General features: G+C 40.2%; 2 protein-coding genes across 3 annotated transcripts in view; one reads left to right on the top strand and one right to left on the bottom strand.

Moving 5' to 3' along the window:
- Positions 1-41: 41 nt before the first annotated feature.
- Positions 42-13,209, top strand: part of CTPS2 (CTP synthase 2) — a 67,709-nt gene continuing 54,541 nt past the window's right edge. The window contains exon 1 of the mRNA XM_035116088.3: positions 42-299. Coding sequence (XP_034971979.2) covers positions 232-299 — 68 coding nt within the window. The 5' untranslated portion in view covers positions 42-231. The remainder of the gene's footprint in view (positions 300-13,209) is intronic.
- SYAP1 (synapse associated protein 1) lies at positions 1,295-12,512 on the bottom strand. 2 transcript variants are annotated; one of them, XM_035116095.3, is made up of 9 exons: positions 12,184-12,512; positions 10,140-10,258; positions 7,893-7,959; positions 7,305-7,378; positions 6,861-7,000; positions 6,031-6,173; positions 4,894-4,952; positions 3,568-3,712; positions 1,295-2,701 (listed from the first exon to the last, which is right to left on the bottom strand). In XM_035116095.3, exons 1-9 carry the CDS (start codon positions 12,383-12,385, stop codon positions 2,574-2,576), a joined length of 1,077 nt encoding a protein of 358 aa, XP_034971986.2. In that variant the 5' UTR covers positions 12,386-12,512; the 3' UTR covers positions 1,295-2,573. The 2 variants fall into 2 exon arrangements, with proteins under 2 accessions (XP_034971986.2, XP_034971987.2); XM_035116096.3 differs by having other exon boundaries at positions 1,295-2,698.

Genomic DNA, 13,209 nt, shown 5'->3' with positions numbered 1-13,209 from the left:
CCACCCTTTCCCGTGTCATGTGATGCAGAAGATACGCCCACAGATTGGGCCCGGGTGAAGAGGCTAGTGAGGGAGCGAGCCAAGGACTCGCTCGAGAAGCAGCCATGAGACTTCTGACTAGACTACAACTCCCAGCATGCCCTCTCGATTTCCCTCCAGCCCGCATTGCTTCGCGGGAGTTGTAGTCCAAGGCGCGCTTCCTTCTCTCGCTGGTAGTGGCGGGGTGCGCACATGTCCGCTGCGGGATGCCTTCTACTCCTGAGGCGCTTTCTCAGCAAAGCGCCCCACTCCAGGCTGGGGTGAGTCCACTTCATTTTCAGGAGTTGTTTTGTAATCCTGGACAGGTATTTTGATGTTTCCTGAAGCTGCTAAACATGGAATGCTGGTGGGTGAAACCGTGGTCTCTCAACGGGTGGGGCAATTCAGTGTGAACACAGCCTGATTATCCCTGCTTTATCCAGGAAGAAATGTACTTCGCATTAAAGGAGTAGCATCAGCAAAGAGGAGGCCTGGAGACACTTTTAGAACAGTATGCAACTAAGTTAGAATAGATCCCCGAAATTAATGGACTCAGGGGAGTCGTGTCCATTATTTTCAGTGGATCTACTCCAGGTAAGAGTAACTTTGGATACAACCCTAGTGCCTATCTAATTTCAGCACAGTGTAGTAAGTGAACACTAACCTCAGTCCAGGTACTGTACTGTTTACACATCTAAAATAAACAAGGTTTATTGAAAGCAGGCATACAGGGACGTCAAATCCTTTTATGTATTCCTGTGTGTAAATCACACCCCTAGTACTTGTTTTGGTAAGGGTGAAGAATAATACAGCCTATAAGACATCCTACAAGACAAGTTAAGACCCAGCTTGGCTATACCTGCTAAAGGAAAAGCCCCCACCCCCATCCCAAGCCTAGTTTTGCAACCATTGTGCCCTTTGAAGGAAAAACTTAATCCAATCTGGCAGTGTGCAACAGAAAACTCAATCTGCATAGAAACATCTCTTAATAAATATTTTTGGACTTTTAACATTTGTTACATTTTTTAAAAAGGGTGCCTATTGTAAAAAATTGACAACACCGATTACCACTTCAGATAAATTCTCTTCTAATGCACAGTATCTACTTCATTTTATATAATGTTTCCATTTTGTATTAGCCTTCTAGTATAGTAGCAGTGTATTACACTGTATACATTAGCATAAAGATCCTCAGAAGTGCAGACTTCACACAAAGCCAAATAACTTGTTCATGTATTACAGAGAACCAAGCTATTTTCTGTAGGAAAACAATAGCTTATTTATGATCTGTGAAATCTTTATTTGGGAATTAGTAGGAAAAGATGTCTCATTAATTCTTTACATCTGGACATCAAGCAAAATTAACATTATGCTTTAGCAACCATCATTTCAGTTACTAGTAACCAGTTTATTCTCCAGGAGTTTGCTCATAAAATCAAGTTCCTAGTACTTTACATTTTAAACAAAGGCAAGAGAAGTTAGTTACTGACCCAAAGTTAGATGTGTAGTCTCCTGCAACACTGCTAAATATAACATATTACCTTCCATTTAGTTCTGACTCCTTTATCCAGCTGTAGTGTTGTCTTGTCAGTCTAGGATGGCAGTCATATTTTGACTTCTGATTATTCACACTACAGTGTTCCTCCCACACCTTAATAAACATTTAACACTTATGAGTATAGCACTACTCAACCACACCCACAGGTCAAGCCTGAATTTCTTCCTACATTTTGGTTCTACTCTTTAATCTATGCTTCCCTCTAAAGTACATTATACATTTTAGCAATTAAATGAAGAGATACTTTTATCTTAAACAGAAGAACTGAACAGTTTTTCTTCTAAAACGCTTGATTATTCTTGGAGTGAAAAAATCCCAATAAAGTAAGTGAACCCTCAGCCAGTTGATGTGCCATTTATGTATATCTTATGCAGTCATTGCTTTATCTGTTTAGTGACTAAAGTGAGGATAATTGAATCACCGAATTTTTGATTAGCCACACCATATCATCACACTAAACCTTTACTGCTTTTGATGTCCAGGTGCCGAGGTTCTGCTAAGATAAAAAAGCTATAGACAAAGCCTGATAACACTTTCTAAGAGAACATATGGTATTAAGGAACTAATACCTAGATGCATTATGAACTTATATTTATAAATGAGCCAAAGGGATCAAAATATTAACATGACTTCCTGTTACTTGTAGGAGTATAGTTAGAAGTTTTCAATTTTAACCCCAGTACAGAAAGCAGCTCACAAAATATTTTTAAAATTCACTTCTGATTATCCAGCTAACATTTTCCAGCTAACTTTTGTTGTTTCCTTAACTTTTAAAAACTTGCCTCATATGCCACTGGATTATTGACAGTATTTTCAAAGAACTGTTTTTTACACCCGATTACATATCACCTGAAGTCTTCTTTCTTTCTTTCTCTCTCTCTCTCTCTCTCTCTCTCTCTCTTTCTTTCACAAAGAGCAATTTTATGCCTTAGAAAAGTTTCTGAAGCAAGTATAAAAATGGGTTCACATCAGTTTCCAAAAAAGATTTCTGCAGTGGCTAATTTTCTCCTTGTAGCATTTCCTCTATTTCTTTGTCCCAGTTATCATCTCGTTTTTCTGACTCTGCAACTACTTCATATTCTTGAAGTTCTTGTTGTAGTTCCTTTTCCCAGTCTGCAGTTTCTTCTAAAACAAAACATATACAGGTCACAGGACTGAATAAATGCTGCACTAATTTGGTACTAATTTTGCTAATAAGGACTAGTCTACCCACAAAACAAAATTATGTGTACCAGTTCAAACTGCAAGTAAGGGAAAATCACAATTGTTTAAATACTTCTTTATAGTCTGTTCTCTTTGGCATTCACATTTCCAAGCTTTCTTAAGCACGAACGTGTAGAAAACAAACCTGTACATCAAGAAATAACTGCCATATTTTTGACTAAAATATATTCCAAATGCTATGCACTTGGGAATCACATGCAAGGCATGCCAATTGAAATAATACTCTGGAAGGGCCAGATCTGAGCACATATAGAAATCAAACCCTTGCTTGTAAGTAAGATGTATGAAAAAGCTGTTCCCAAATTAGTGACATTTTCATTTTCTTTTCAACACTGTTCTCTTCCTTGGGATATGCACTTCCTATAAACCTAGACATCCAAGTACTCTAAATCCGCAAAACCAGTTTCCTGCACATACTGCTTAAGCCACAGTCCAGGAATATAAAGGATACTGCTGTTAACAATTATGGTAAGATACTTCAAGACTTCAGAATGCAGGGAAGATGAGCAGTGTTAAGAACAGGACACCTTTCTAGCTTTGCTTATTATAAACCACCCTGTGAGCCTTGGATAAAGGGTGGTATAGAAACTTAATAAATAAATCAAATAAGTAAATAAAGGCATAAATCTTACTCTTTCAGGTAGCCTATCCTCTTTGGGTAAGGGGATATTTCTAAAGCTATGTTTGATTAAAATATGGAATAAATTTACAAATTTAATATACCCATAACGAGTGGGAGCAGAATTTGCAAAAAGGTTTTTTTTTACCTTCTACTGTAGTTGTTTCCTTGCTCTTGTCAAGTACAAGTTGTTCAATCTCTTTCCTCAAATCTTCCCGATTCAAGCTGCATGCATCAAAAGCATCACTCACAAATTCTGATACACCTGGGCTAGTTGAAATTTCTTCTTCCTCCTTAAATTGGAGATGAAAAAGGAAGGAAATATTTATTTACAGGAAATGGTGAAGGAATTTAAAAGTATATATATATATATATATATATATATATATATATATATATATACTTATATCATGGACATTTCTCCTTAATGTTATGTTCCGTTTCCCTATAGTGAAAGGGAAAACAATGAGGTCACATGCACAGAATCTCTACACAGAAGAAAGGCCTAATAGGAATTTGTAAAATAGCTTATCTTCATGAGAATCACCATGGCAGGTAGAAGGGATAGACAAAGTCTTTTTGCCCTCATTTTCCTTCTGTATTACTATCTTATGAGATGTGCATTGTAGCAGAAAGCATAGGTCAGATGTGGAATCTCTGGCCCTCCACATGTTGCTGAGCTACAACTCCATCAGTCCCAGCAGACATTGTCAGGGATAGTGGGAGCGGTTGTTGGCATCCATCTGTCTCAAGAGACAACGGAGTGCGGAGGTGAAGTCAAGCCGTTAGTGATGTCCCCAGGGTGAAAACCTGGGCATTGTGTATGAAGGTCCTGCAACATCTGGAGGGTCAAAGGTTTCGCATACCTGGTGCTGACCAACAACACAAAAACAGCTACCTCTTTTCCAGCTGGAAAATTCAGCACTGAGCTATGCCCTTGGACCATTCCACTGTCCCATCCCACATCTGGCATTAATGGTATAAATCAGGCATCCCCAAACTGCGGCCCTCCAGATTTTTGGCCTACAACTCCCATGATCCCTAGCTAACAGGACCAGTGGTCAGGGATGATGGGAATTGTAGTCCAAAACATCTGGAGGGCTGAAGTTTGGGGATGCCTGGTATAAATAAAACACTTGAATCAACCAAAAAGTGTCCCAAAGAGAGGAAGCAAAGTGCTGTGTTGGGAAGGGGGAATTGCACTTTAGCTGCTCAGCTAGAACCTGCCAATCATAGGCAATCGCTCAATTAAAAGGGTTATCTCCTTTGCTCAGTATTCTGAAGGTCCTCAAACAGCCACCATTTTAAACCTTGTTTCAGCCAAATTCTTGATTCCTCCACTACATTTGTTTAAGGGCTTTTTGTGAAGCAATTTAGGAGTTGGCCAAACTAACAGGCAACTAAAAAACTTAAAGTATAAAAAATGGTTATGCTGTAAATACACATACTAATCTTAAGTGGAGAATAATGTTACCTCTTGAGGCTTTAGCTGAGATTTGATCGCTACGGGTGGTGTCTTTGGTCGTACAGTTTCTAGGAAAGAGACAGAAAGGATAGAATTTAGAAGAGCATTTAAAGCTTAAGTTGTGGCTGAGTGAACAGTGACTCAAACATAACAAGCCATGGTTTTATCATTATACATGAAGTACAATACACTCACACACTTCCTCCCCTTCCTCTCTTCACACCAAGGATATTTAAAGCTTCTGGTTCTGATTTATAACAAGCTGCAGCTTCCCTTTATGTATGGTAAAATTGTGGTTTGTACAAGCCACGTTAACAAGTTTGATTTTCTGGTTTGTTAACTATGGTTGAACAAAATGTACTTTGAAGGTTTTTGGTCACAGGTGTCTTTGCTTTCTTTTTTGTGGAAGGGAAAGAGTGTGTGTGCACAACTTCTATGCTTGCTGCAGCTCATATGCATCTGCACGGCTTATTCACATGTCTGAACATGATTCCACAATTCTTCACTGGCCTTGATAGCTGAAACGGATTTTGTCGTTGCCAGGAGCTACCCATCCCCTTGTCCCTGGCCTTATACTGTGCTATAATGTGAGATTAGTGATAATACTCTGCTTCCCCCTGAGGCTCCAAATTTGGAGCCTTGGTAGTTTAACCTTGTGCTTTCAAGGTACTCCTTGTGTTTCAGTGCAATGGCCAAACCACTCTATCTTCCTCCTAGCCTTAGAGCTAAGGAAGGAACAATGTGTTGTTCCCGTGTTCAGCTCCTGAGGTGAAAGGCTAGGGCTTCATCCCCACCAAAAGGTAGCAGCACAGCTTTCATGAAGAACAAAACTCTCTACATGAAACTATTTTTAATTCTTAACAGAGAAAGTAGTATAACTGACTATTGTGAAGAAATTGAACTATAGTCCTGAACTTGTGATATATTGTGGAAATATATATCTTAGATTTTTCTTCCTCAATAACAATATCTGTGGAGCTATAACGAAACTATTTTGCTTGTTCTCAATTGGTTGAAGGCAAATATTTATGAAACTTCCACCACATGAAATGTTTAAAAAGTGACTGAAGGAGAAAGTCTGGAATGTGCATTTGTCAGCCAGGTGAGAAAGGAGTCGCCATCCAATGTAGTGAAACAAATCTCTACCTGCTAGCTGTCTATCCTCTTGGCTGCCATTCTGCTCTTTCCTCACGGCTTGCTGTTGTGCAGCCAGTGCTGTGAGCTGTGCAGACTGCTTAATCAGGGAGACACGGTAAAAGTAATTCCTCCAAAACACATCTTCTTTTACACTGGAGACAATAAAATATATGGTTTTGATAACTACACTATATAACATGAAACATGCATGCAAGATGGGAGTTTACTGTATGCATAGTGGAGAGATGAACGGAGCAGGAGTTCCCCTCAAAGTAGCTCAGAAGAGTTGTAGGACCTTCCAGAACAGTATGAGAGATTGCATGGAAAAAGGGGGAAATGACAAAAATCACTCTTCCTCCTTTTCCACTGGAAGCCTCTGCTGGATTGGAGTTTGCAGGTGGGCATATCTGGATCCAACCTGATGGCTATAAACCTACATACCGGTATATTTGGCCAGGAATAATTCCCATTGGGCTAAATGGAACTTGCTTTTGAGTAGTTATGCGTAAGGTTGTGCTATGAGCTCACACTAAACTATTACTAGCTCTGACAAAGATAAAATAAAATTCCTCAGAGGTAGGCATAATAGTATTTGGGAAGTTAGGTTTCCAAAAAAACAAAACAAAACAAAAAAACCCCACTGAGAAATAATTTAATGTTCAAGTTTAGATTGTGACTTAAATTTCAGAATAGAATACCATGAACTATTTATTGCCACATTTTAATATACAAATAGAAACACAATATTAGTAAATATTGCAAGTTACACGAAGCTATTATTTTTACTCAGACTTAAAAAATTGTTCAACAGCTTATGAAAATATAGGAAGATCACTCACTGCTTTGGAACAAGATCAAATCTCATTCTGTTCAGAAGTTCATCTTCTTGGAGCATTACCAATGCCACTGGATACATCTGATCAAAGTCAAAATTAAATTGAACCCCAGCTGGTGGGTCACGCAGGAAGTTTCTTCGGTCCTTTGCAAAAAAATAATAATCCATCTGTCAATGGTGAAAAGGTTATGCTTCTGTTTCCAAAGAGCACTTGTCAATCAATTACTTTGAAAAGTAACTTACAGCACAAGCAGCTCTGCCAGATACATGGGAAAACACCTTTCAATAAAAGAAGTCTTTATATCATCAATTAACATGATATCACTAAATCCCATCAACAGTTTTATTATTTAACACATTGATGCCTCAAAATGTAAAGTCCTGTTTTAGGTAGGCAAAAAGGAGAAGGAAGAAGAACCTTAAACAGAAACAACACAACACTACTTACTGCTGATAATGCCAGTATTTGTTGCTGAATTGTTTCTTCTTCATTGCTGTATGCCCAAGGAGGCATAGCTGCTTCTGGAAGGAAAAGGGGAGCATATGTATATTACATTCAGTAGTAGAAGACATGTGAACTAAAGGCATTTTTGATTGAAAAAGGCCTCTTGCCAAGATCTGTGTGAAAAGTTTTCCCAACTAAATTTCATTTTTAGCTGAGGGAATTAGGATGCTCCAGGTGTCCCTTTGGCAGTGTGTGTGCATGTGTCTGCTGCCACAGAGATCTCTACTGTGCTATCTGAAAGCAGAGGGGAATGCATGCTACTACTGCCAGTGTTCCCACTGGCAGAAAGAAATCACCGTTAAGCTTCAAAATAGGACGCTGCAGTGGTGGGACAGGACCTGTGATGGACCCACTAGATCCAAAGCTGGCTCAGCTCCAAAAGAGGGACCCAATCTAAACACCTGTGCTGTGCCGGCCTGCAACAAAACCCCAAAACCTTTACACCCTGACTGGCAGGGCTGCAGATGCAGCAGGGATTCCATTGCCCTGTGTCTTCCCAGCCCTGGTTAAGATTACGCTGTTATGCATTACCTGATTTCTTTGTTTGCTGCTGTTGAACAAATTTTTTCTGCTCCTTCTGAAAATCTCCTATAATTGTCTATAAGAAAAAACAAAGTTATATATAGAACAGCAACAAATTTGCTAGACTACTTGGGTTCTCACTGTTAGCAACAACTTATTTACATGCAAAACTGGAATCTTATTTGTATTGCCCAAAGTCAACCAAATTCAAATCTGTAACATGTATATATCAGATTCCAATAGTACACCCAAATACTTGCACATTGTATAGTGACTTGAATGCAACTGCCCTCAATACAAAGGTTTGGATCCAGACTATGCACAGATACAACTCCATCCATGCAGCCCTCTTCTGGAGGAAGGCTGGGGAGGCTATTTTCATATATCTGCCTTGCTGCCACCTGAAAATCTCTTCCAAAGGGCTGTAGTACCGTATGTCCTGGTACAGCATGGGAGATGGCACAGAGGGCTGTAGGGGGAATTGGCAAAAGAGTCTCTACCCACCTTTCTTCAACAAGAACCTCCACTGGATCTTGATCTCTTGCTTTCATGAAAGGAGTTCTTCCATTCATGAAAGGTGGGTCTGGAGCCAACCTAAAGTACTTCAAACTGAGTACTGGGATACCTCCACATGCCTTCCTCTCTTAACCTGTCAGACTCTGCCCCCTTTCTTCCAGCAGCATAATTATTTGTTAAGATATAGGTATGAGAGGAGACGAATAGTCAATAGTATCCCATAAACATTTTTTTAAACCATTTAAAAAGTGTGCAGAGTGTGTTTGCAAGCTGTGATTGAACCAACTGGGAATTTTCTATTGTATCCGACAGAAACTGCTAGAAGACCAATGCAGTTCTTCTTCCAATCTTCTGAGCTAGCATAGGGACACCTATAGCAGGCTCATGTGTAACAGGTTTCAGAAACAAATAATAGCTCGAGGGCAGGTTTAACTGACTGAATAGAAGAGAAACATTATCAGATCTCTTTTGTTATTCTTTGCATCTCTTAAAACTGTTTACACAAAGAAATTTGCATAATGTCAACTGTAGTTTTCAAATATAATACTCAAGCCATATATCTCTGTTTAATAAGCTGGGACACCTTTTGCTCATCTACACAGTTCCTTCCTGGTGTGAGGAAACCTACCAGTTTCCCATTTCATCCACAGCAGAAAGCAATGGCTGCCGCATTTTGAATAGGCCAGGATATTAAAACATAGCTTAATATGTTTAATTTTAAACATAGTTTAATATCCTGTGTTTCTTGGAATCTGGTAACCAAAGCTTCCTAGTTTGGATGAAACGAGAAGCTATGGTTAATTAGAGGCCTTCTGGTTTGATTGTTTGTGCTAAAAAGGAGCTGTGTCATTGGGAAAAGGTTCATTGACTTTTTGGTTTAACAAGTCAATGATAGTCAGATCTGGGACTGTCATGTCATATTCGCTGGAAAAAGCATGACTACACTTATTTCTAATAACACATCATGGAGAACCTTAACTGCTACCGCTGTGTGTAGTTTTAAAACCACAACACACCAAAGGCTCTCATTCTAGACTGGTGTTTCAAACTTTGGTGCCTCCAGACTGTACATTATAGTGTCAACAAGTTTCTAATTGCTTTCATTCTAGGATACTACCTTTGATAAACACAACTGTGAAAAGGCAGCATAAAATATCAAATATTGGCCTCACAAATAATATTTTTTTGCAACACAAATTGATATATTTCTTGTAAACTGCTTACAATTGTTCCAGGATATTTTCTATGTGTGCTTGGTTTGCCTGAATTATATTACTGCATTATTAAGAATAAAAATTTAAACGAGTGGTACTGATTAATTCATGTGTGTAAAATATTTCTAAATTAGCTCAATCAAGTTTTTATTAGCTGCTGATCTGGCTTACATTTCCATTTTTATTCCTTGAATACAGTGCTTGATCAAAACACTTTATTGGCACTAAACCCATAATGTCAGTAGCCTTAAATATAAGTAGCAGCAACAAACAGACAACATGGTGATGTTGGTGAAACAATGAAAAGGTAAACCACCATGAGGTGCAAATATTAAATGTATAAACAACCTTCACATATACAAGGAGATTCAAAAATGTATACAAAATCTCATGCTCGAAGTCTTAAAAGTCCAATATAAAGTCCAATAATCAAGTAGATTTGGTTTACCTTTTCATTAAATATAAGTAGAACATGCAAAAACAGATATTAAATTTATTAAGAAACTATTTACAGCAGAAAAGTTACCTTGTCAATTATATTTTCTATTTTTCCTTCTTCTACAGACTTCTTTATAGTTTGTGCCGTTTCAGCAACTGACTCAGATATCTTTTTTGTGGCAGTAGTGGCAAAACTGAAGAGATAACCTTTTGGAAATAAGACAATTACATTACATTTTTCTTTATTACAAAGTCTTTAAGATATGCTGCATGATAACCTACTAGGGCCTTACAGTGTCAGTCATTCAGTTCTTACAATTCCTAGAACAGTGTGGTCTAATGTGCAGGCCTTGAGGCATTTTTGGCAGCCCTCAGCAATAATTCACACTCACACACACCCATACCCACCTTGCCTTGTGCTGCCTCACCAAAGCCAGGTGGTTCTGGCAGGGTCCTAGAGCCCTCCCTCCTCCTTCCCAAAGCCTGGTACCTTGCCAGGGGTGGACTTTGGTCTTTCAAATTTCAGCAGTGTCCTATGCGAGGCCAAAATCTGGCGCCCCCAGTCTTCTTGATTTTAATTTTGCTCAGTTCACTACCTCATAGTTGCAATACTCTGCAGTGCCCCCTAGGCTCAGTGCCAACTGCAACTGAACAGGCCATGCTACCCTAAATCCACCTCTGGCCTCACCCAGCTTTGGGAATGCAGCACGAGGGCTTGGGGTGTGTCAATTTTTTGCTTCTCCCCCCACGTGATAAGGCAATTTGCGGCCTGTGGGTTCCATGCCGAAGTACTCTTGTGGCCCACTTTATATGAAAAGTTAAGCCACCCGGTCCTAGAAAATCACATATTGATGCACAGGCCACATTAATTTCCCTCTACCTGTGTGTGTGTGTGTGTGTGTGTGTGGCAGATGTGAAGAATTCTGGACTGTGCATCTTGCACAGTGGGAAAGAGCAATGTGTATCATGTAAAAATTTAAGGTAACAGTACCTTTTTCAAGATGCCGCATTTGAAGCTGTACTAAAGTACACAGCAACAGAAATGGAATTTAATATGAAGACAATCTGTTTTGCAGATATAAAAAGCTAACATTTATCTGTATCACTGATAACTAATGCCTTATTTTAGCTGTATTTGCCGTTACATTAGGGAAAAAACCTAACTACTATGGAATTAGTGCTTTATTGCTTACTATCCATTCCTCAGTTGTAATTTAAAGTCAATTGGGGTAGTTTCTATTAAATTCAAAGCAAATAATGACAATTCAGTAAAGTACAAAATGTTGATAGAGAAATCTAATTATGTTCAGAGAAGTCACATACTACTTTTAATAACTCAAGCGGTATCATTATTGCAAATTGGAAAAGAACAGGGCTTGCATAAAGATACAGTACCATTATTTCCCAATTAATAACGCATCCAGAGACCATAATTTTGAAGTGTTCCTATTTTAAAGAGTCATACTTCACAAAAACAAAGAAAACACTAGGCACAAAGCTGACATCCCACTGTTTTTGTTAATATCATTTATGTTTTAAGATGTATGGAACTGTAACAGAACATATCTGTTTTAAAGAAATATCCATGGCATGGCATTTCTTGAACCTTTTCTACTGTCCCTGAAAGAGGTGAGCGATTTGCGTTTTCCTCCTGCTTAAAAGATGCAACTCTTTAAGAGAGGGGGTGCTCACTGAAGGAGAAGCAATAATTTCAAAAGGAGGTTTGCTCAGAAATAAGGCCCGCAGAAGTGGGCGAAGCTTACTCCCCGAGTACTTGCACATAGGGCTACTTAGCTGCAACCCACAATCCATACTAACGAAAGCCGAGGCAACTTTCACGGAGTAAAACAGGCTACAGGCTGCTGCTTTGAAAGCCGCACTTAGGTTAGCAGTAATCCCTAGTGAGCACACTCCTGCGATGCTCCACGCTGCGCAAATGCACGTCGGGGGGGGGGGCTTAACTCCAAGCAACTGCTAAGAGGGTACCTGAGCAGGTGGTTTGCTATATTAAAAGGGCGGCTGTGAGGGTTATTTACATGAGCTGGGCTGGCTTGAAGGGATGCTTTGGGAGTCTGGAGGAGAGGAAGGGCTTTGAGGAAAGGGCGTTAAAGGGGAACAAGGGAGACACTCACTGCCCAGCCCTTTCGCCTGGTTCAGAAACGGGTCCGAGTCCCTCTGCAGCTCCACCTGCTCCTGGCTCCGCACTGCCGCGTCCCCTCCAGTCCCCTCTTCTCCCTCCTCGGCAGCAACTCCGGCTTCCCCTTCGAGGAGAGGCGGCTTCTCTTCCTCGCCTTCCCTGCTCATGCCGAACCAGCCGCTCAGGCCGCGCAGCATCCTAACTAAGTGGCAAAACGCCGACCCTTCGAGCAGGTCGCCTACTAATGCAGCGCCAAAGCCCCGCACCCCCCACCCCTTCAACCGTTTCCAACGACTTCACGGGAACGGCGCCCCTTCCTGAGAGGAAGGCAACGTTGTTTGTTTCCGGAAAGGGGTGCTCGGCTACTTCCGAGGTACGTCACCCCGACGCGTCACCGCGGGCACCGACGCTCTAGGCCTTCTCTCCACTCCTCCAAGTGGCTTTGGCTGAGTATACTAGTTATTTTGTCGCTCCCGCCCGTGCGCGTTTGTTCGAAAGAGCTCATTTCTTCGGCAACGTTAATATTGTTTCCTGAAAAATAATTTTTTGAGACGCGTAGTCGCGTACTGTAGCGTGATATTTTTAAATGCAATATTTCGGGCTAACCTACAAAGAACCAGGCTGCAGCACCTGAAAGAATGAGGCTAGCCCGCGCTTAACGTGGGCACAGCACAGGGGAATTTACTTTCAAACAAACATGCAGAGGATTGCGCTGTAATATATGATGGCATAAGCTTTCATGAAGGGAACTGTAGCCCACAAAAGTGTGTGCATCATAAATACGTAATGGTGCAATGCTACCGTATGCTTGTCTGCTCAGGATGCCCCACTGAGTTCACAGGTGTACATTGGTCTGCCAGTGCCATCTTATTACTTTCAGCTATTAACTCTCTTTTGCTTTCTTTACTGTAGCAGATTCCCTTCTGAAGGTTTTCTGCAGTGATTACTAGTAATCCTACATTAATCATGGTTTAATAAATACAGCTAATTGAACTTCATTTCCCATCCTGAACACTGTTAA

This window comes from Zootoca vivipara, chromosome 4, assembly GCF_965207765.1.
Source record: "Zootoca vivipara chromosome 4, rZooViv2.hap1.1, whole genome shotgun sequence".
Lineage (NCBI taxonomy): Eukaryota > Metazoa > Chordata > Lepidosauria > Squamata > Lacertidae > Zootoca > Zootoca vivipara.
This window is presented reverse-complemented; position numbering and strand designations above follow the sequence as displayed.